This window comes from Myodes glareolus, chromosome 22 (assembly GCF_982192425.1).
Source record: "Myodes glareolus chromosome 22, mMyoGla1.1, whole genome shotgun sequence".
Lineage (NCBI taxonomy): Eukaryota > Metazoa > Chordata > Mammalia > Rodentia > Cricetidae > Myodes > Myodes glareolus.
Window position 1 is genome coordinate 62,493,476 of NC_142047.1, and position 25,484 is coordinate 62,518,959.

A 25,484-nucleotide genomic window follows, 5' to 3' on the forward strand; every position below is an offset into this window, starting at 1 on the left:
ATATATTTCAATTCTTCACCTAAAATTCATAAAAAGATGATGTCAAAAATAATAGGAAGCATCTATATCATAGACTCAAATTTTTGAAACAATTAAAATGAGTCTGATATATTAAAAGATGTCTACAAAGAGAGACATAATAATGTTATGGCTTTAATATCAAATGCCAGGCCAGAGAAAAACACCTGCTACTCAATCCTGATGACCTGAGTTCCAAATTTGTAAATCATATAGAAAGGCAAATTTTTTGGAACACATCTGTAATCCTAGTGTCCTTAGATATGGTGGGGTGGAGATGGGAGAGTCAGCCTCATGGTCTGATAACATGGAGTATGCAGTGCAATGGCAAAAACACCATCGAGCCCCTCCCTCGCAAACAAGGTAGGAGGAATCAACGTTCAAAGCGTTGTTTTATGACCTCCATATGCACACAGTATGCCTACATGTTCTCTTACTCACACATGAAATGCATTAAATAAATAAATAAATATGATATCCCAAATAGGCTCATGCATTTGAGCACATTCTTCCCAGAAGTGACTGGTTTTGAGGTTTATTTACTCCTCCTGTGTGTTCATTCTTCCTGCCTGTTTATTCTTCCTGTCTGCTGTCTGTTTCCTGCCTTACCAGAGTGGGAGAAGGTGGGAGGTCCCAATCACATTCTTGCAGCACCAAAGTCATGAATGTGACTTTGGTCACATCTTGTGGTAGTGTGATGAGCTGACACTGGAAGAAAGTGTTTCTTTCCTCAACTTGTTGCTCATGTGCTTTGGGTCACCGCAGCAGGGAAAGCAAATGATACAAGCACTTTAAAAAAAATTGTTATTGCATGTGTGTGTGTGTGTGGGGGGGGGTCCACATGCCACTGCATATTTGTGGAGGTCAGAGTACAACTTTCAGAAATGTCCTCCTTTCTCAATATGGGCTTCAAGGATGGAGCTCAGGTTCCAAGATTAGCAGAAAGTGCCTTTACTGCTAAGCTCACAAATATTAACTTCTCAAAGCAAAGACATGAACACTATTCACACACACACACACACACACACACACAGAGAGAGAGAGAGAGAGAGAGAGAGAGAGAGAGAGAGAGAGAGAGAGAGAGAGAGTCATACACATATTGCCATGATGCATGTTATCAGGGACTGTGAGAAAACAAATCTGTATCATAATCTATGGGAAATGTTAGGCAGCGGTAGTTACTTTATCATTGTTGGCGTAGTCCTGTGGTTTTCTGGAAACAATATTTAGCCTAAATGAATCCCAGGGCCAAAGTATTCGTTGCCCCATGCTGTATCTGCTATCCATATATTTAAACATTCCCACCTCCTGCTCTTGTGATAAAATGCCAAGCTGAGTACATTTAAACTCACATTCAGTCTGTTAGTTTGAAAACAGTACACCCTTAAAGAATTTATAGAAATAACTCCAGCAAATCAGAATGCAAGGCAGACTTCTGCAGAGCAATTCTGAAACAGAGCCGCTGCAGTGGGACGTGACTCCACACCTTCTACTCTCTTCGCAAAACATTTGATTTCAGAAAATAAATGAATATTAATTTTCATTTAAATGCCCATTTCAGTTCATTATCTGGAGACGTAAATATTCACAAAGGTGGCACCAAAGTGGATATTGACTTTGTGGATAATAAATCCTGACAGTCACCAGAACAAGTGGTTTATGTGAAGAATACCTCCACGTGTAACTCTGCTAGATATGTTAATCATAATAGAAAGCTAATAATCCATCAAACATAAGGTGGATATGCTGGGGAGATGGCTTAGCATGTAAAGTGATTGCCATACAGACATGAGGACTTGAGTTTGAATCCTGACATTAACCTAGTGACCCTAACACTTGGAATATGGAGGTAGGTAGATCTCTGGAGGTCATCCAGCCTAGTTAAATTAATGAACTCAAAGTTTGTTTGTAAAACCTGTCTAAAAATAGAGAGATGTTGAAGAGGAGACCTAACGTCCATGTCTATCCTCTACATGTAGTTGTACACACATGAATACATAACCCTGTACAGTTGTACACACACACACACATGAAAAAGTACATATGCTATACACATATAGCACCCCTTCACAAAATAGATCTATAATGCTAATCCTTTTGAAATAACTTATCAAATATTATATACTATATTAAATTATTATAAGAAATAATATTAGATCCCATTAAAATATAACATAAGGCATTTGGAGTTCCCTAAAGGACAAAGTGAGGCCCAGCAATATCTAAATGCACAGATTTTTCTCAGAGCAAACACTAAGGATTTGAATCAATCACCAAAAGCAAATCCAGATGTGCAGCCATTGTATTTAACTTGTGTTTGTCTCTTCTACTCACATTGATCAGCAGAAGGCAGTACTAGGACATCATTCTCACTATTAATGGTCCAAGATTCATTTATAACCACAATGCAAATAGGTGTGAGACAATGGGGTTGCCCCACATGTCCTGGAGGAGAGTTTGCTGCCTTGGCAGGAGTTTCACACAATTTGTCTGTGCTTCAGTTTTATCAAGTAGTTATTTCACTGTGCTATACACAGACAATTTAATCATAGCTAACATGAGATCTCTTCTTTTGAGGAGGTCCCAAGGGGATGCCAGGGATGTAGGTGGATAATTCAAGGGCCTTTACAAGATAATTCCTTAACATAAAAATAGCTCTTGACTGCAGGCTAAGGAGAACAAGGTGAGAAGGCAATTTTTTTTGACAAGTTGCTATCTTTTTAGATCAGTAAATGCCAATAAGATGAAACTTACATAAATAGCAGTAAGAGAAAACCAGTTTGCCAATGAGTTAAAAAGGAAAATAGGGGCTTCTCTCCTAGTTATCGGAAATATACAGTAACCTGTCACTAGCTAGAGGATCCTACTGTATAGTTAAGCATGCCCGAATGCGCTGCTGTTAGTCACCTGAAAATAAATGGTAAGTGCTTGAGGCGACATGCTGAATACACTGGTATGATTAGAATGCAATGAATACAGTGAATTAAAACATTATATTTTACCACATAAATATATATATAATTATTATGTGTCAATAACACCAGAAAATGATATCTACTTAGTTAATATGACTTTGGACAGAGATCATATTAACAGCCTTACCAGACACTCAGTACCCCGCCCCACACCGGTGAGTCAGCAAATAACTATCTGAATAATGACACTTCTATATTCTTTCTCTAAAACTTTTAATATATTATTATTTTTGTATATAATTATGAACTTAAGTTCTTGCAACCGAGAATTAGACAGTACTAGGGAAATTGCATAGAGGGGCAAGCACAAGTCAATAGAGTTTGCTAACCTGTTTGGAATTCCCAGAAACCATGGAAAGCCAGCTATCATAGAGCATGTTTAATTACAGAGTGCTTATTGAGTGATAGCATATAGGGACAGTAGAATCCCTGTAAGCACATGGGTCAGCCAGCCTCATATGTAACCTGTCTCATACAAGGTGAAAGGCGAAGATGAGGTCTGATACAAGGTTGTCTTCCGCCCTCCATGAGCTTACACTCACATACATACACAAGCAAAGAGAGAAAGCAATAAAGACTAGGGAGAAATTTTGTTAAATGGTGGAAAACTTCACAACAGGTCCCTGAAAAATCAGAAGAGAAAGGATATGCTGAAGCGTGGAATTCTGGGCAGTCTCGCCCATTTTATCCAAAGCAGCACTTTGTAATTTATTTTTAGTTGCTGAAATTCTATACAAAATTTTCTTTGGAAAGCATAAAGATTCTCCTTTCATAATAAGTTTCAGTATTTATTTAATTACCCTTTACCATGCAATGCTTTAAAAAAAAAACAAAATATTTACTTATGGCTTTGCGGCTAACAGTCAGGAAAATCAATGACCTTTCCTGTCCAAAATAATTTATGCAAGAATAGAGGTGTGGCTCCAAGGAGAAAACTTTGAGCAATGTCTTTTCACACTCCCTAAGTCTGAAGAAGCATATCCAAGGAGCCAAAGCAGAAATTGAAAACTAAAATGCAGGAAGCGAAGTTGTTCCCAGGGTTGAAAGGATAAGCTCATGAGACCTTGAAATTAAAACAAAGAATTTATTGGTCTAACAACGTAGCTGATGAGGAGAGCAAGCCACTATAAGGGCCATTCATCATTCTCAAATGAATGTCCTGTGACCAAGAGGCAGGGTCCTTCACTGCACCTGGCCAAGGATAAAGAAGACATTGGATAGATGTTTGTGATTCTTACCCTCCCATATAATCAGTATTCATTGGCAGATAAACACTTGACTTACTCCGTGGCATGGACGTTGTGAACAGTGCTGTGTGTTTAAGAGTGAAGGATTTAGATAAAAGGCAGAACCTGCATGCTTACCCTTGGAGCTCCATGACCAGTTGTATCCTACGGCACTGGAGACTCTTCAGTTAGCTAGAAGGGTTTCCAATGAGCACAAAATACGTGAGATACCTTCTCTTAGTTTATTTTCTTGTGGCTGCAATTTATACCTGCAATATATATCTTGTAATTTATATAAAAGGTATTTGAGGAAGCACGAATTTGTTTGGACTTATGGTTTCATGGCACAGTCCATTATGATGGGGAAGACATGGTGATGGTGAAGCAGACAGGGACATGACCTCCATATTCAGAAAGCAGAACAGTGTCTTGGAACCCAGACCATGAGATGATGTCACACATATTTGGGATAGGTTTTCCCATCTTAGTTAATATAGTCTAGATAATCCTTCATAGGCATGACTGGGAAGTCATTTCCGTGGTGATTATAAATCCCAGCATGTTAACAATCAGAATTAAAACCATCACGTTTGGACAGTAGGCACGGACAGTGCAAGTTATTATCTATTTTGACAGTTTGGTCCTGGCCATGAAAAAGTGGTAGGAAGATTTAATCAACAGCTCCAGCAACTTTTATGAGTTGGTAGTCCTATATAAGGATGGTGTCCTTTAGATGTGGGGGAGGGATCTATGGGTCTGGACACCATAGCCATTTCCCTACAGTGGTGAGAGAGAGCTAGCTCTGAAATGATGAACAACCCCTCAAGTTTTAATAACAGCTCTATTTGGGTGTTGGTCCCAGCGAAACAGTAAACTGAGAAAATAATATATCTGAGATTTGAAATCATGGAAAGTGGACTGTGATCCCACTGTGAACCCTGGGTGTGCTATGATCTTGGTTCAGTTCCCTACCCATCTAACCTAGGACATTGACAGTGATGAGAACAAAATTCCCTATGCATATGACTCTAGGGAGGGACAGAGTGAACCCCACCAAGTGCCACAGTTGGGGTGGGGTGCATGCCTGGAACCCTCACAAAGAAGAACACATTGACTCCTGCTGTCTCTGCTCCCTGGTGATCCATCACTCCAGTCTGCAGCCATAGCATTTCTCATTGTGTCTAGGTATTTTTAATGACTGTAAAGTGAGAGGGATGGATTTCTCTCAATTTCTGGTTGTCAGAGCGAGTTTATCCTTGTGGACCCCAGTGTCCAGGCTGCACACACGGCTTAGCATGAGGAAAGCAGGCAGAGAGGACAGTGTTAATCTGCCCCAGTCCAGGCTGCACACACGGCTCAGCATGAGGAAAGCAGGCAGAGAGGACAGTGTTAATCTCCCTCAGTCCAGGCTGCACACACGGCTCAGTATGAGGAAAGCAGGCAGAGAGGACAGAGTTAATCTGCTTTCCCAGGTGACTGTAGAAGAATGCATGTCCTCAAAGCTCCATCTCTGTTCACTACACAAGCTGGTGGGTCTCCCTGCTCCTGAGGATTAAATTTTTCTAGTTCCTAACATTGATTGACTGTCATGTGCAGCTTACAGATCAGTAACAGCTTACAGATCATGGATAATGAAATGAAGCAAACTGTTGCTCTGAGATGAAGGGACAGACATTGACCTCTCTGACATGGGAATCCTGGGAGGCACAGACACACAGAGAGAAGCAAAATGTCAAGCTTTGCCATGGTGCTTGGAGTTCTCTGCTACGGGTGAAGAAATACATTTAGCTCATCTATTTAATTAAATATTTGGGGACAAAATATCATAACAAGGAAATAATTTAGCAATAAATGCAAACTTGCCTGAGTGTTTAAGATAAAATTTCTAGGAATTTTCACTGGTCACTGACTGCTGTCCTGGTCAAATTCTCACTGCTCTCCTGAGACCCTGTTCCTCTAGATGTGGCATTTGAGTGAGAAACCTGTCAAAGCATTAGCTTACACCACAGTGTGTAAATCTGTCACTCAGTAAAAGGTAAATGAAGCTGGCAGAGGAGGGAGGGAAGAGCAGAAGGAGAGAGCATGAAGAATGGAGCAAGGAAAGGAGTGGGGGAAATGGGAAGAGAAAGAGAGGACTGCGACAGGACCGGATGCAGTACAACTACACCAGAAAGTCCAAACTTTGGCAGAGGACAGGCTTAGTTCTGATGTCCTGAAAGGGCCTAAAGTCCCTTCCTTCCCTGCTTCCTTATTCTTAGTATTGCTACGTGGACAGTCTGTCTTCCCAGCCATCAGGAGATCTGTGCAGACAGCACACTACAGTGTCTCTCCTACCAGACTCTATTCAGCTAATTTCTAGGAGCTGGAAGTTGTTCCCCAAAATTACAGATTTGGGGAATTAGTGGAATTGGTAGAGGAAGGTTTTAGAGACAGATGGTTGGGTATGATGGGATTAGGTGGGCATCCCCAAGAGTCTTGTAGGTGGGTGATCTGTGTCAAGCCTGTGCTTCAGCTGGCCTTACACGGAAGCATCACATCCTGTAATTGTGCCCACACAGTGTAACAAAGCAGTGCTGGGATCCACTTAAGTTTCCTCCTACACCGTACACACTCTCCACAGCAAAGAGCTCAGGGAAAGACACCAGTAATACACAAACTACACAACTTCACAGAAAGAGAAGGGCTGGAGACCAAGGAAAGGCAAGTGACACTTGGAAGGAAGTAGAAAAGGAAACATTTATTCAGCCAGAGCAGCCTAAGAGTACATATTATATACTGCTCATTCTGCAGACGGATTTTTTTTGGATGTTTGTATCTGTAAGAGGTATTTGTGTACTTAGGAGATATTTGTGTGATTTGTATATATGCATATGAAGTATGCGATGTTTGAGAAAAGGAATATGATTTTTGCATCACGTGTGTGTTCACGTGCAGGAAAGAATATTACGCAAATCTTGGTGTGTGCACAAAGCTTAGATGCCTTAGGAACATTGTGGTAAAAGAGGTTTAATACCACAGCTGGCTCTTCCTGAGTACTGGGATCAACTCAGAGCCTCACTCTTACACAATAAACACCTTAGTCACTGAGTTCTCTTATGAATTCTGCTAAACAGTTAAAGCGTTTCAGAGAGATATTTCTGCTTCAAAGGCAAACTGTTATGAATGATATGCCTACACATGTGTTGGTGTTTTCTCTCACTTTCTTTCTGTCTTCACCATTGCTGGTGTTATCCAGAAAAGCAGAATCAATTCTGCTGATCTAGGAAACAGAAATAATTCAGCCCCCCCCTGACCTGAACATGTACAAAGGCAAGTAGACAGTCTAGAGACATTGAGATTTATTCCTGAAGATCAGTTACTAATGATAGCACATCAACCTGAAGCACTCAACTCTAGAAATTCTCCTTCCACAGAGCAGATCCTAAAGTGGGTTAGGATGCTTCATCAACCCCCAGTTGATGAGAGACAGAATCCATGATGTTGAGGTTTAATTATACATTCCTTAGTGACTAGTTCTCATTTTGCTGATATAGAACAATATAATTTATAGATTAGAAGATTGCATCAGTGTGATGGATACAGATAGTGTGTGCTAAATGGTCTTATATATATATGTGAAATACGCTTCATTCAGATTATGGCCACTCTGTATTCACAGAAAGCAGCTTCATTTCAGAGCAATGAACACATTTAGAAAATCTACTGCTTTCATTTGTCAAAAACAAAAGAAGCATCTACAAAGTACATTTTGGCTTCAAATCTGTGCTTTTATGTGTTTAGTAGTTCATACATCCCTGTGCTTTGAATATTCTTGATCATTACTCTCTTTGCAGGTCTGTGTGAGCTTAACTTTCAAAAATCATTCCTGTAGTCTTACTAGCTATCACTTGAGCTGTTCTAATCATCTCAGATAATTTGCTTACCAACATTTTTCTTTCTATTGCATTCTACGAATCATCAATCCTTAAAAGAGGGCCAGGTCCTAGAGAGAAAATTTACGTGTTAAAGTTCTTACTTTGAAAGCTTTAAAACCAAATTTTAACCTTATAATTCACAGAAAATCCATATATGTGGTCCATGAGATGACTTAGACCATAAAAGTACATGCCACTAAATCATAGTGAACAGAATTTCATATAGAGGTGAAAGGAAAGAATCAACTCCACAAATTTGTTTATGACCTACACATACACTGTGATATTCACAGATTTTATGTGCACACAGTCACCAGGCATGCACCACACACACACATACACACACGCCATGTTAAAATAGCATATCTGCATGTGAAGATACATGCGTATAATTCCAACACCAGAGGATGCCTAGGAGCAGCCTAATGCCTGTCTAGACTAGTTGACATCCTCCAAGTCCATGAGAGACCCTGTCTCAAGGAATATATGTATCTTTCTAGAGGATAACACACAGTCTGGTCTATAGTGTCTACATGCACAAACATACATGTGCTTGACCACGCGTAAATAAAATTTTAAATGGGGAAAATTAAAATCTTACAGTACTAATTTGTCTTTTAGTTCCTAGCACCTACGTGGTGACACACAATTTCTTCAAATCCAGTTCTAGGGTTTCTACTTCCCTCCTCTGAACTCTGCAGGCACCAGGCACGTGATTGATACACAAGCAGGTAGCAAAACACTCATGCTTATAAAAATAGTTATACCTTACAAATTAAAAACTCTCAGTGAAACTCTATCTTTTAAATGTTGAGAGATCCATTTTCCATACTAACCCAGTAGTTTACTTTCTCCTCTATCCCTATAGCAATCCATAGTGTTCCCAGCTTTTGGGGCTTGGATCTTTCAGTCTGCTGAGTTTATTCAAGCCTTAGGTTGAATTTCACTCTCCTGAAGAGCACATTTGGAAGCTACAGACAGAGAGAGATGTGCACCGTAAGTCTTCCATGGCACCCAAGCTTAGTTATGTTGAAACACTTGGCTTTTCCCCTGGCTGTCGAGCTTCTTACCGTTCCTGGGGTCGTGTCCTAGATCTCACTAGTTACTCTTCACTTCTGTGGCTACATAGAAAACTCAGCTGTAAGAAAGGAAAAGAGCACTTGGAGCAGAGTTCTTCTGTGAGTTCTGCAGATGAGCAAGACACCAGCACTCGACACGTAACCCTTTCTTATTTATCATAGTTAAGATGGCATAGGTGTCTCAAAGTCATTTCATAAGAGTAAAGAGATGGGTTTGCCATGAAACAAAGTTCTTTTCCATAATTCAGAACTTAAACTCCATTGAGTAGAATCCAAATACTTCCTATATTTCAAACCCAAAGCAATTGAAAAATTTCTTGTGGCAATGGGGGGCATGTGTTTTTTCAGCTTATAGCGAATCATTCATTGCATTGCATAAAGAAAGCTAAACACATGAGCTCCAAGTTGTAGCAAGGTCAACTAGCTAGGGAGATTTTTTTTTCCAGGGGACACATGACTTTATGGTACCCATGTCAGGCCTACTCTCCAGTGAATACAGAGAAGCCTGCAGTCGGGAATCCGTACTGCAGACTTCACACTCGATGAGGCAATCTGCACTTCTGTCTCTTTTTACAGCTCACTTCTACTTGGCATTTCCACAACACTGACAAATAATAGTTGTTAAAATAGCAATACGAAACAAACACATCCAAAAGCAAGTGCCTTTCGTGGAGTTGTCTCATGCTTGTGTGTACCCACCAGGATCTTCTAAATTCTTCCTCAAGGTTTTCTTCTTCCCCTATGAAGATTTTAACTTAAAAATATGAAAGAAAAATAAATCCTCAACTCCGGGTACGAGCCTAGATATAAAGTTGCTTTGCTTTGAACATTGCAGTATTTATTCTCATGCTTCCAGCCTTGATCTGAATGCTTTTGACATCTTTTTTCAGGTATGACTCAGGAGTTGGATGTGTTGAAAACTGCTAACTCATGCCCTTCTCCAAGGCTCAAGTTATGCGGCTGATGGAATAGAACCCTTGCCAAATTCCTGCAGATGCTACGCAAGCTACCTAGTGAAGTGCATTGGGGATATTTTATTTCTACGATGTTTGTGTTTAAAATTGGTTAAAAGCCTGAATTCAAATTTTTTTCATTGTTTAGATTAGTTGTATTGGGGATATGGTCGACTCACCTGAAATTCATTCATATGAACAAGATCATTTAATGTCTAGCTTGCTGAGTAGCCTTGTAAAGTGGGTACAGTAAGTGAGGGACATATGCTGCATGCCTACTAGTAGGAACTACAATCACATTAAACTCTTATTCTGATTATAGTAGCCTCCCAGTTTTAAAGTGCAGTGATCTCAAACACATGCAAATAAAATGACCAATAAGTAGTGTTAGTAGTTAATTATGAAAACACATTAGAAGTAAACATTATACTAGTGACTAAATCAAGGCCTTTAATCAGCAAATCAAGTTTATTGGAGTGAGTAAATAACCTCTACAATGTCACCAGGTAAAGGTGGCATAGTTTTACTGAATGAAACAATTTCATTTAGAAATTAATGACGTCAATATTGTTTCAAAATTAAAACAATGCAGCTTCTTAAAATTGTTAGTAAAACTGTTGTCTTCTGCCTGATTAGGTAACTAAACCCATTTTCAATTCTATTATTTGCTGGGAAAAATTATCACAGGCAAGTCATATTCCATCACAATTCTTGGTTATCAACTGAAAGACGATGAATCACCAACTAAAGGATTTAGAGATGTTCTGAATCATAGACCATCATTTTGTGATGAATGGATACAGAAAAGTAAAGTTATTCACTCAGAGGAAACTAAAGCCAGTTGTGCAGATGGGCAGAAAAAAATTGAAAACTACAATAGGATGGTTGGCTATTCCTTAGGAGGCTAATGCAGGGGAGAGCATGATTGCTCTCATAGACATTAATCATCTCCCAAGTCTCTTCCTTTGTTGTGAAATCCCTCCTCTAGTTTTTAATTTATATTTTATATTTTATAGTTGAAAGGTGTTCATCTGCTTTACATATGGGGTTTCTGTGAAGGAAAAAGGATTTCATATTGAGCAGTAAAGGTCAAAATGAGCTAGTTTGATGATGGAGAACCTTCCAGACTCCACAAACTGAGCAGTACGGGGCTACTGCACTGCTGGTAGCTATTGATGTCAAGAAAGCCCTGCACAGCCATTCACCTGCCCCAGGAGAACAGCACAATCTTTGCTCGTCTTACTCTTCGATTTGGTTGGATAACAGCCCTCAGGCAATTCAGAGTCTGATATGTCTTACTACCATGATCAACACACTCACAGGTCTTGTGAAATTCAGCATGCAAGAAAAACCTAAAACAGGGAGTTATGAATTCTTATCACAATAACACGTCTCTGGGACTCTTAATGGGCAGCAACAAATTTCAAAGAGGTACTTAGTGATTGTTCTAAGTTATTGTAGACAAATTAAAGTTATGAACAATCGTGTAATATGTTTCTTTTTAGGAATTAAATTGATAGTGGTCCTGTGTGTGTCATGTGCAGTCCTTCTCTTCTGATTCTCTGTCATTATAACATTTTATTTAGCCTCATCTTGGATAAATAGCCTTAGTGAGACATTTAGCTGCTGTGAAGTTTGGGGTTAGCATGTATCTCAATTGCTTTTCACTTGCAGAATGGAAAGGACAATAACTGACTAAGGGGTTGACACCTGACCTGAGACAGCACTCAGACTAGAACTTTGTAGAGGCTTCTGGTCTCATTTTATCCAACTCTCAGGTCACACCATAGCTTCTTGTGTCAGAGGAGTTGAATATATAACAGTTTTTAAATTTTTACATTGGTCCATTATATATTCAATATTATATATAATAGATATTACATATATATATATATAAGTTTTCAAAATTAACCAGTTCTCTCAGGATATACCCAAAGGAAACACTCTTGCTGTTTAATATCCTGAAAGTCAGGAATGAGGGAGGTTACAGAGGTCTTATTGCTGGTAGGCAATTGCATTTTCATCACGGATTTGCAATATCTGTATTATGGCTAGACCCCTTCTAACCTGACTCTCTTGTCATTGTGTTTAATTAGAAACTTATAGAATAGGTAATTGGATAAGTTTTCATTCATCCCTGTAGAAATAAATGTCCATGTTTAGAACAGAGTATGAGAAAATTAAACATACTCACATTAGATACTCGCATAGTATACAACAATAACAACAACAGTTAGTCATTATAGAAGGGGACATACAATTAAAAGTTATTTTTTTAAGAGACCCACTGCACCTACAACATATTACCTGTGATTATGTACCATGGAAGATCCCGGGGGAAAAATCTGTTTTCAAGATTGCTTGTTACTGATGACATGGAATATTCCGTAAAATATAGGAAGAATAATCTTTAAAAAATATTTTTCACAAATCAAATTAAAAGGAAGCTCTTCAGAAGGAAATGTGTAACCTATCAAAGCATGCATATGAATGGAAGCAGACTGTACATCTCTAGCAAAGCCAATACCTACACTTGAAGAAAAAAATTGTGAGCAGCAGCCTAGATAAACTGGAAATATTCATGGTTGCCTTGAGGGGTTTGCCATATAGTCTCTAAAGACCACTAATAAGTATTGATTCAGAACCAGTTCTTGCTGAAATCCTATTGCTTGCTGGATTGATACAATTTTCAGAGTACAGCAAATAGTCACTGCTATTTCTTAAGAAAACAGACTCCAGAATATTAAGCAACCAGCATTCACTCAATTGCTGTGTTGCTTGAAAATGAAAGACACAACTGTCACTTGGGACATTTTGGAGATCATTATCACCAACTTTCTCTTGAAATGCTCAGAGCAGACATTGCAACTGCCTTTACTATAAAAACCTAAAGTCTCAAACACATGCCATTTAATTTTATGCACATTATTAAAATATGTTGATCGTATTAAGTTAAACAAATTTACAGAAAATATGACTCCAAGATTTTTTTATGAATTTTTAAGAAGAGTAATAATATTTGACGAGGCCAAAGTCATGCACTTGTACCGTGTGCTCTACCCAGTTCATCAGTATCCCTCACTCCCACCCTTTGGATATTCACAGTATTCTCCTCTCCAGATAACAGTCTGTGCTGGGGGAAAGCACAGTTAGAGCCACACCTTGGCATCATTTGGACAACACTGACCTCTACTGTTCCAGAAGGTAGAGAAACTAGATCAGTCGCGAAGCTTACTTTCTAAGGCTTTTGGGTCTTTCTGTCTGGCACCACGGGAATAATTCAAGAAGTGGAGAAGAGGAGAAGGAAAGGAGAACAAGAGAAAAGAAGGGGAGGAAGTCAGACTAGAAAAGTCAATCTATCTGACTGTAGCCTACTTCAATGTTCTCTGAAATAGTTTATTAGTTTCTCCCTCCTTGTTAGAGAGGATAGCCTCATTTTCCCTCCTTTGCAACATAAACGTTAAGAAAATGATACAACTATGGATTGTTAGCTTTCCAATCTTCGTATCACAGAAACACCGGCTTTACTTTGAACATTTATCTACTTGTCTTCACTCTGGGATGGAAATTCTGGGGCAATACTCTCTAGGGATTAAGGAATAAGGTAGAGGGATTCTCAGTAGTAAATCTTCCTGACCCCCTTTTACTGATATTGATAATATAAATTACAAAAGTTAAATACAACAGTTCCAAACTGGATAATATTTCTGAGATTAAGTGCAGGAATAGAAGATGAGGGAACCAATCCAGAAACTTGAGGGACCGTGGTAAGCCATCCTTGAAAACAACACAGATGGCTTAATTGCATCCTTTCTCATTTAGGAGTTCGCAGAGATGGAAAAACTTCCCTTCCTCTGCCTAGAGAAGCAACTGAGCAATTGAGCTTGAGCCTCTTGTAGCTTTAGTGATTTATTCAAGTTTGACAAACTGGATTCTTTAACTAAATAGTGCAGGTGGCAGATCTCTGGTAGTAAAGGCTGCCTGCCTATTGAGTGAACTTCAAACATGTACAGCACAGTGCATGCTCACTATTCCTTCATCGGCAGCAGACCTATGATACTGAGATGTGCACTAAAGCTCTCCCTCCTGTGACCGGACAGCCATTGGTCTCCTAGAGTGACTACATTTGAGCTACAATTTTTAGGCCCAAACTCCCAATCCCCTTACACAGTTGCCCATTGGTTACAAAACACCCCAACTGAAACCTTCGGCTTAAGGCAGTGGAGAGAGCTCAGTGCGCAGGGTGGAGGTGAGGGAAGAGGTGTTAAGGGCACATTGCAAATCCATGGGAGCTGCAGTCCGCTGCTGTCCCCAAGCTCGGTGACTCCGGACCATCTCTGCCCCTGGAGGTTTGCTCCTGGTCCGTGCATCCCTGTCTGAGATTAAGAACCATGAAGCTAGCAGCACGTTAAGGGAACTTTAAGATTCCGAAGGGCAGGCAATTCAGCAGAGCAAGCTCATGAGTGTTCTGCTAACTTTTGGGATGGTTGGAATGGTGGAACCACACTGGTTAGGGTTTTCACCCAGCTCTTTTCCCAGAGCATATACAATCGGACGGTGGACACTTATTCCTCGTAGCGTCATATCCCACCTCACCTCGCCCCCAGCTCTGAGTACTCACAATTTGTCGCTGTTAATCCTAAATGCCACAAGCCAGAGAGTACCAAAGTCAAAACGCTGGTCAGTCTTGGTACAGAATCCATTTCCCCCGAGTGAACGATCTCTTCCAATCTAATTCTAAATTCGCAGACAGCACCTTGGGTTTTCTCTCTTTTCCTTTCTCTCTTCCTCGCTCTCTCTGTTTTCTCTCCTCCGCACCACCGTACCCCTCCCACCCCCCTTGAACAGACTCTCTTCTTTACTCCATGCTGCTCCTCAGACGCTCCAGCGAAACCGTGGCAGGGCTTCCTCGGAGCTGTGAGCTGCGACCGAGGTTTACAGTTCCTGCAACTGTCCCTTTCCGTGCTCTCCTTCCTCGTCTGCCTCTTCTTCCTCTGGATAGTCTTCCTTAAAGGTTCAAATCCAAACTCAAGGGTAGCTCTTGGCGCTCAGCTCCCGCAATAGCCAAAAGCACCTCGTTCCGGGTCTAGAGCTGGATTCAGCACTAGGGTGGCGGACAGCTCCTTATAGGCGCCGTCTGCGCGGCACCGCCCCCGGCCGATCCCGCCCCGCGCTCTCCTGTAAGAGTGGCCTGGGCGGGTCCTTGGTCGCTTGCACGTCCCCCAGCAGACTTCTGCTGCGCTGCACTTAGGCTACCTGCTGGGGAGGAAAGGAGTAAAGATTTCTCTCTCTCTCTCTCTCTCTCTCTCTCTCTCTTATTCTCTCTCTCTCTCTCTCTCTCTCTCTCTCTCTCTCTCTCTCTCTCTCTCCTTTCCACCCATGCATTCCAGCATCCCTGAAACCATAACTACTTACCCCTTCCCTTTGAGGGTCCCAAATGAGGGTCCAGATATTGACATTTAATTCAGGTTTTCGAACAAAGCTGCTGAAGCGATGCCTAAGGGAGTTGGAAAACCGAAGCCCTAGGAGGAGGATTTTCCCATGAAGAGAGCTTGGCAATGACCTAACCTGATGCCTAAAGCCTTTTACTTCACTTGGCAGGGGAGAGTCAAAGAAAGCTTGAATTGTGTGATTCAATTTCCCCTGCAGGGATGGGTGATTGACAGGTATTGATTTAATTGGGATTTCTGGTTTAGCCATTTAGGGATATGACCACTCCCCTGCTTCTCTGACTTCTCCATCTGCATCTCTCCCTGGTTGCTGTTGGCATATTGCTTCTGCAAGTACTGCAGAGTAATTGGTGCTGTGGGTTCCAAAGGACCGGGGGTGGCTCGCTAGCATCAGAGAGAAATCAGAGAGAAATGTTTGGAGGAGGAAAGGCGGGGGCTGGAAGATGTGCAGAGACAAGTGGATGTGAAGGGTCATGTGTAAACCCATGGTTGGCTTTTAGAAGCTTTATATCTCAAAAAGAAAAGATTGGTTTTGATTTCTTCCTCGGGGCTCTCTATTTAGCATGCATCTGGGGACTCTCTTGCTTTGCCGTAGATGAGCTTACTTTGTGTTTAGTTAAGCTGCCAGCAACCTGTAAAATGTTAACAAAATAAGGAGCCGGTAATGATATCTTTTATGTGAAGTTTACAATAGTTAGAGTCTGCAGGCTCGCTCTGTGTCTGGGGGAGTTGATGCCTCTTTCTCTTACTTGCTTGTCATTCTCAGCGTTAGTAAGCACTCCAAGTCCCGCCAGCCTTTGGTCTCAGCTGCCCGCTCTGAAACTACTGCACGTTGGGCTGAGTTTCAAGCAGCCTTTGCGTGAATTCAGACCTTAACCTTGTAGTCTTGGAGCTCCAACTGCTAGCATTGGAATACTGAATGACAGTTCAATGACAATTGGACCAACTGCCACATTATTTTACTAAAGAAAGAATTCTGAAGGTCCTATTAGCTGTAAACAAATAGCCTTTTATTCATAATTTGACTGAAAACAATTATGTCAGTGGATTTCTGCTTCACAGGAAACTCAGCATAAGACTTAAATTGAGGTATAAGCACACAGAGACTTTGACTCCCAAAAATATCAATGTTGAGGGACCCACCCTTTTCTGTCCTGTTGGGAGGGGACTTTAGAAAGGAAAAGGGTGAAGAAATTCTCAGTCTCTTTTTTTGGGCTGATTTTTCTCTCCAGTCTTCTCTCCAGTTTTCTGGAGTCCCAGAAATACTGCCCTCACAGCTTTGGTCTTTGGACGTTCCAGACTGAATGTTGTCCTCTGGTTAGTTTAATCATACTAGAAAGGTTTTGAACATATACACCTGTAACCCCTATTCAATTTCCATGTTCAAAGCACATGTAACATATAGACTCTTTCTATTTCTTAAGATTGAAAACATATTTTATCTATATGTGTATGCATTTGCCCCACATGCTTTCACTGTCCACAGCGCCCAGAAAAGTATGTCAGGTCAGATCCCCTAGAACTGGAGTTACAGATGGTTGTAAGCTGCCTGATGTGAGAACTAAATCCTGTCTTTTATAAGAGCAGCAAGTGCTCTTAAACACTAAGCCTCCTCTCTAGCCATGACTCTTGGGTGGGAGAGTTGGATGGTTTTAAAGGAATAAAATATTACAGACATAATTAATAATCTTTTCAAGTTTTGCCTCAAAGCATTTATATCAGTGCATGACTATACAAAGTTGTTGATTTTAATGCATTTTCCTCATTCATAATGTTTTTAAGGTTTTCACCAACATGTATGTTCTTAAACATCACATTGCATTATTTTGATTATCTTTCATTAATTTAGAAATAGTGGGACTGGGAATACAATACAATTGGTAAAGTGATTATCTACAATGCAGGAAGCATTGGGTTCCATCTCTAGTTGTACAAAACCGAGTGTGGTTGTTTGGCATGATGGTACATACCCATAATGCAACCATTATGGAGATGGAGACAAGAGATCAGAAGTTCATGCCTTTCCTAATCTAAATATGTTGTTTCAGACCATGAAGACTACTTGAGAAGTTGATAAGGCTCTGCATTATCTATGACTTATCTATCTATCTATCTATCTATCTATCTATCTATCTATCTATCTTCTACCTTTCTAATATATGCAGAAATGATAACAAACCATTTTATTTTCTGTTTTAACCATTCAATGTTATTGATGAAATTTAGTGTTTTGATACACAAATTTTTACTTGTGTCATTTTATCTACTACATTCTTTTGCATTTTATGAATGTGCCAATATTTACTCTTTAGTGGTCCTTATGACCTGAGTTATTTTCAGTTTTCTCCTCCAATTTAAACTCTGAAATCATTTAACCACCTTGTATTCTGTCTCACTTTAAGCAGACAGATTTTCTTCATTGTTAGGAAATGTTCTTCTTTCATATTTTGTGTCTCTAGTATAATGTACTGGATGATAATACAGTGGCATCAACTCACATTTCTTCCTCTGCTAAACGTGTGTGAGATCCTCCAGAGGGAAGCATCCTGGCTTTTCTGAAGAGAAAAATGATGACTAAGAGTCAAGGCCACTTTTGTCAAGGCCACTGTTCCTTAATAACATCAGAGCTTCTATTTATCTTCAAAATACAGTTTCACTAAAATCCTTTAAGAATGAGAGATTTAACAGTTCTGCCTTTTCTAGCTGAATCCTTGAGATGAACCATCAGTGCGCGAGAAATGTGCTGGTTGTACATGTTCAGACAGTTTAGAATCCTATCACCACGTAGTCTACACTTGTGGTTTATTTTCAAGTTGTTGATAAACACCATTACTCCCTATTTCAGATGCTTATATGCAGACATAGTGTATAGTATATAAATTACAGCTGATTTACAACCCTATTTACAGTTGTAACCTTTATTTATTTTTTTCTCAAACACACCTGTTCTTGCAGCAACTTGGAGCTTTAACCAGCAGATGCTTGCCTAAGATTTGCCAATGTTTCACCCAGCTATTTTGCCTCTGACTGTGGAGAGGGGCAAGCAGCTGTTCCTCACAGACAGCAGTGTAGACAATGCCATCGTCTGAGTGGAACTTGGCTGCAAGGAGTTTTTAGTCACAGTAGAATATTAATCACTATTAAGATTGTTTTCAACCAGATTGCTATTTACCTCCTGAAATTCATAAGATCTGATCGATGTATCAGGCACATGATAGAGAGAGGCTAAACAATTGTGTATTTCTTTTCCCATGTTGCTGCACATAGAACAATTTATACCTGCAGAGCATCTGAGTTTGAAGAGGTGTTCAGTTTTTACACCATCAGTGGATGCTTATTATTAATTGGAAATCAGGGAAATGGACAATGAAGACTTACAAGGTCTATACATTAAATAATCTATTGGGACACCTTCCCAAATCAAAATCTCATTCAAACTAAAAAGCAAAATATTGAGTTTTTTATTAGTTGGTAAAGTTCACGTAAGCTTGAAGAGCTGAATTAACTTCTCTGGCATTTAAGTAAAAATTCTGGTGTTATCTGGCATAATCTGCAACCTTAGTTATGGCATAGGACGTAGAGAGAGGCAGATCTCCAACATTCATTGACTAGCCAGTCTAACCATCCTGTGCATGCTGAGTTCAAATGGGAGATTATCTCAGAATTAGAAGGTAGATAGTGATATTAGAAGACATGAATATTAACACATTCATATATGCACACATATACCTACAAGCACATGTGCACACCCATACATCATATATAAACACACACAGGAAAATAAAAGATAAAACTAGTGGAGTAAATTGCATTGTATTTCACTCTTCTTTCATTTTCTCTTGAACAATTCTATTCTTCCGTAATGGGTCAAAGAAAACCCATCACTCGTCACATGGTGTCTGCTGTTGAATTCTCAGGGAGTGGTCCATCTACTGACTCCACGATACTCTTGAGAAGCATACTTGGGAGATATGTTTGGCCATCTTCATTTTATTAATGAGATTCTAGTAGGATACATAATGCAATATTGAATAGTACAAAAATTAAGGGCTTCTATTCATAGGCTACTGGCCGATGAGCCCCACTCTCCAGCAGCTTCCCTTCACCTTTGGAGTCCTGTCAGATGTAATTGCTGCTGGTGGATGGCGAACTGTATGGAAAGAGAGTTTCTATATGACCATGCTGTTCATTCTTTTTGAAAAGTTACTATTTTTGGAGAAGTTTGACTTCACATTTCAATGTTTGTTTTAGTGCCTAAAGGATGACTACCACCACATTTTCAGTTTGTGCTTTGTTTTTGCAAAATGTCAGTGCAGCAGAGGGTCATTATGTTTCCTTTAAGTTTTTTTTTCTTTGCAACTTAATTTTCTTATTTACATTTGGTTTTCCTTCCTTATAGTAAATAGTTGGTAACAGGAAAATAAATAGAAAACTTGGTACCCTTGAGTCTTGGAGACCACCTAAAACCGACTTAAGAAAACAGGATGGAAAACACATAAATAAAGAGCAGCTATTAGCATCAGACTCTGTGACAAGTGTCTCCCATTATGAGCACTGTTGGAGATTTTAAGTTAACAAAGATCACTTCCTCTGAGAAGAGAAATTTGCAGGTGATATCATGAATCAATTCTTTGTCTCTTTTTGGTAAACATTTTTCAGGTCAGGCCGAATCAGGGTATTTGTCTTAACAGGATAGTCAAGCCTTATGATAATGAAGGCAGAATTCTGCATTTGTGGAGGGCTGGACATCCATATGAATGACGAGGCAGTTGATCCATGTGATAAGCAAAATATCCTAGAACATGCTTCATTCCTGTAGACATGTGATACCAGACCCTGCACCGAGTTGGTAATCAGAGGAGTGTTCCTCTTCCAAAGTATCTTGTAATTACATTTGTAGAGGCACAGGTATGTCACATTCAGACAGAGATATCAAAAGGAATCTCTCTTTTACAACTATGTCTGTGTCTTTCCAAAGAACTGCCCTCCCAAAATGACTTGGATGTCATTGGATATGCTTTTATTTCCTGAAAAGTTTTCTTAAGTAGTTTTACAAAATGTGTTCTGGGAGTGAAGCTGAAATGCTGAGACTGACTCTTGACTTGGAAACTTTATAGTGTGATATCGTTAGCTTAGGCACAGTTTTATTCCGCTGAGATCCAGTCTCTTTTTCAAAATGTATTGTGTGTATGTGCTTACAAACACGTGTATGTGTGTGTATATGTGTGTATCTGTAAGTGTATGTGTACATGTGTATATGTGAGTTTATGTGTGTCTCTGTATGTTCCTGTGTGCAAGTGTGAGTATGTGTGCATGCATGTGTGTGTGCTCAAGTATGCGTATGCTTATGCATTGGGTGTGTGCTTGTGGGGTTGCGCATGTGCATGTTGTGAAGTGTGCACCTGTGTGTGGGTATGTCTGTGCATGTGAGTAAGTATATGTTCATGTGTGTGTGTGTGCCACCTGTGTATTGATGACTATGGAGATCAGAAGAAAGCATCACATGTATCACTGGAGCAGCTGTTGTGGGCCGCCTGAAAAAAGGGTGGATGCAGAGACTGGGTCTTCTAGAAGAGCACCAAGTACTCTTGAGTGCAGATCCATTTTTCCAGGCCCTTGGAATCAAGTTTAAATACCTGTAATGCATGGGCTCAAACAGTTTTTGACTTTGTCGTTCCTTAATATTTCATAGAACCATATGAGGAATGATACTTTTATTGTAAAATTTCAGCTATCAGTGTGAAAAATCTAGGCAAAGAAGACAATTTATCCATTTATCCCTGGAGTAAAAATAGCTGCAAACACCTAAAAAGATCTTACTCATTCTAGGAAACCATGTATAATTCTTACTCAAGGCATCATAGCCAACTAACAGGAGTTTGGTGAGCAAAACTCTTGTGCCTACACTGTAACATTGCTTTTTATTAGATGCCAAAGGGTATTTGGTCCTGGCTTCAGGATTTGAGTCTACTTCACAACCAAATTCCTGAATGACAGCTGGCTCCAACTTCTCTGATTCCCCAACAGGATAGGAATAAATTCTGAGCAAATTAAGCTTATTACAACTGCTGCAGGCTTCTGTAAGAGTGGTTATATGGTGCTTGCTATGCAGTCAGTATCTGACAAATGAGACCTACAGAAAGATTCAGTTTTCTTAAGATAAACAGAGAGGTGTGTGAATAAAAAGCTAATTGGTCCTTCAGTTTCTTCCAATCAGTGTCATGAACTCATGAGGACAGGAGGTAATGAGAGCTACTCTATTCCATTAGGTGTGTGCTTGTGGAGATTAAAGATCTCTGCTGGGAGTCTTCCTCTATTAGTCTCAGACTTTTGGAAAATACTCATCTTTAGTTTGGTTTATGCTTTTCCCTCTGCATATGCCACATATGTGTGGGTGCCTGAAGAGTCCTTTTGTGTATCAGATCTCTTGAAGCTCGAGTGATGGACCATTTTAAGCTGTCCAGAGAGGGTGCAGGTAACTGAATTAGGTCCTCTGGAAGAGTAACTTATTTTCCTAACTGCTGACCTGTCCCTGCAGCCACTCGATCTCATTGTTTTTGAGACAAGGTTTCCCAGTGAACTTGGGGCGTTGAACTTAGACTTGGCAACACTAGTGGCCAAGTTGATCCAAAATTCTCTTGTTGAACTCTCCATAAGTATTTACCACTGTATTTAGGTTTTTTACATAGGTGGAGGGATCTGGATTTGTATTTGCATGGTAACCACTTGACTGAGTGAGAAATATCTCCAGACCCATTTTTTTTTTGTCAGTTTTAGTCACAATACTAAATGAGTTCTACAGTGGAAGACAACTTCTATATGTAAGCCAGGGGTATTTAGGTTCTCGAGAAGGTACAATAATACATTTTAAACATCAATCTCTGTCAATGTGGTGGTGCATACCTTTAATCCCAGCACTCAGGAGGCAGAAACAGCAGATCTCTGTGAGTTCAAGACCAGCCTATTCTACAAAGTGAGATCCAGGACAGCCAGGACTATTACACAGAGAAACCTGTCTCAGAAAACCAAAAAGAAAACCAAACCAAACCAAAACAAAACCTCCATTTGGGCTTCTTCACTTGAGCTAAAATATGACTGAAATGTTCAAATTATTGTGAAGGTTTCTTTATGGTTTCTGTAGTCCGTCCATGTCCCTGTACACAGGTGAACTGATGATGTGCTCTTACTAAGTGTGCTGAACTTGATGACTGAAAATAGATGCCTGTCACACCTGAGGTTCCTCCCTGATAATTACGTAATCCAGGCAACTATCCAAACAGAGGGTCTGCGGCGTTCTCCAGTAGGAAGAGGCAAATAGTATTATAACGTTCTCCAGAGTCATATTTTCAAGAAATCAATATGTAGTAGAAACAATTGCTTTCCAAGGTTTATTTTATTATGTAACCTTTCCCTTAGTGCCCTTTTATCCCTTTTACATTTAAACTAGGATAGAAAATACACTGAAAAACATCTCTAATAAGCTTTTTATTGGCATTTTTAATAACATGGGATGAATGTTAGCCTAGAGCCAGCAGGGGGTGTGTTGACTAGGAGGAAGGAAAAATGCACACAGCTAACATGGGCAGGGGAGGGACAGAAAGAGGGAGGGAAGGAGGGAGAAAGAACAAAGTTCTAAAATTTGCATGTGAGAGATTTTGTAGGTTGCAGTCTTGTGCCTTATTGTGCTAAATAGGAGGAAGGATGCAGAAGCTATCAGAAGAGGAAAATAAATGCATTAAATGTATACTTCAAGTATGTCCAAGCATCTCTGACCTTTAGCACACAAGTCCTAAATTAATAAATGTTTGCAAGTAAATGTAGAGAAATACATTTTCTTAATTATTCTTCTTATTAAAATGAACATAACACCTGCCCCTTCTAATAGAATATTTAAATTATTGTAACCATCTAAAAAATACACAATGTAGATAGTGTATGTTCATGCTCAATATTACAGAATCAAGAAAATATATTTTTAGGCAATGCATGAGAGTTCCTATTTTCATTATAAATAATTTCAATCATTTTCTATTAAGTAATTTCTCTGTGTTATCTCTTTAGAAACGATGTGAATTGAAGGTCAACTAGGTGTACTCTGATTTTGTGGGAGTCATAACATAGCACTGGAACCAATTGCGTCCAATGCAGGCGAGTGTATACTGTGACAAGCAAAGGGGTTGTTTGTATATGTGGGTGTCACATGCACATCTGCAGGCCTGAGTCAAAAATACTGAAATACATGTGTACTGTATATGCACTTGTTTTCTCTTGTGATCATTTCCAAAATAACATACGGTAAGGATTTGGTGCCATTTCAATTGTTTTCGATATCATAACTCACCAGGGATGTTTCTATGAGTAATGATGTATAGGTTAGATGCGAATACCCCCTCATTTCTTGCAAATGGCTTGAGCATACTACACTTTCATTTCTGCAGCCTTGTTCTGGAGCCATGTCTTGAATGTCCAGGCAGAGTAGTCTTTGAAAACAGCTCCATTCACAAATATTTAAACTGGGAAATTTGCCATATGTGTTAGTGGCATGAATTTATTTCAGTGGAATGCGTATTGTTTGAGTCAAGCAAAAGTTCTCTATTAGTGACTTAATTAGATTGAAAATATTAAACTAGATACTAGGAGCAGACATAGGCATCACAGTTAAGGAAAAGCTTGATGTCCAAGTAAAATAAAAACCCCAAAAGGAAAAATAATAGATGAAGCTTACAGCCTTTTGTCTACAGGCCAAGGCAGGACTACTCTTTGCTTTGACGTGATACATGGCCATGAACTGATTTTATATTTAAAATATCCTGAAAAGACTAGTGCATTGTGGCATATGAGAACTACATACAATATTTCAATGTGCCTAAGTACTTATTTGTATTAAACAGCCAAGTGTAACCATCTTCCTTCTCACTGGCTGTGGAGCTGGAAGTGTTCAGAGAAGTGGCAGAAGTCGCAGATGTCTCTCAGTGACACAGTGACTTCTTAGCATGGTCAATAAAAGAAGACACCCCCAATTCAGTCTCTCTGTCTCTGTCTCCCTCTGTCTCTGTCTCTATCTCTCTCTGTGTCTCTCTGTCTCTCTGTCTCTCTCTCTCATACACACACACACACACACACACACACGCACACACAGATGGGGGCTTGTGGAAAGAGAGGGTAGGAAAGTTAGAGGAAAGGAGAGGGTAGTGGTTAGTGGTATGGGTGCATGCATGCCACAGTATACACGGGAAATCAGAATACAAATTTCAGGAGTAGGTTTTATTCTTTCTATCTTTTTGAGGCAGCATCTCCCTTGCTGCTTCTGTCACATTACTCTGGCCTAGCTACTGGAGAGCTGTCTCCTTTCTTTCCATAGGAGTGTTGGGATTACAAAATATCTGGCTTGTCGACATGAGATCTGACGGTTGAACTCAGGTCATCAGGCTTGTAGCAAGTACTTTTAGTATTGTTACCCACTCAACTCTTTCACCAGACCACACCAGTTTTTAAAACCAGACCTCCTAATGCGTCATAAGCTGTGGGATGAAGATATAACAAACCAATCTCTGATGTTTGAAAATCACAGCCTGTGTATGTGTATTTGGGTATAGTAAGTTACATTCACATTTCAAAACATAGTCAGTTTCAGTCCTTTAAAACCAGAATAGTCCTCGAGTGGTTTCCCTCTTCTGAGCATGTGTGTTGATTCATGGAACTACTTTTCCTAGCCCTTGACTATGACTCCGTGTCACTGGTCACTTGTATCTTGGTGCTTCTTATGAAATAGATACAATTTGCATAAAGAACTCCCTTACACACCTTTTGGAACATGCATGTGTGGTGTGTGTTTTTGTATATAAGTGCTCGAGTGTGTTTTCATGTTT

At 39.8% G+C, this 25,484-nt stretch overlaps 1 protein-coding gene across 1 annotated transcript in view; it reads right to left on the minus strand.

The window, feature by feature from the left end:
- LOC148118628 (contactin-associated protein like 5-1-like) overlaps positions 1-15,374 on the minus strand; it is a 901,008-nt gene extending 885,634 nt beyond the window's left edge. The window contains exon 1 of the mRNA XM_087900698.1: positions 14,787-15,374. Coding sequence (XP_087756824.1) covers positions 14,787-14,868 — 82 coding nt within the window. The 5' untranslated portion in view covers positions 14,869-15,374. The remainder of the gene's footprint in view (positions 1-14,786) is intronic.
- Positions 15,375-25,484: the final 10,110 nt, after the last annotated feature.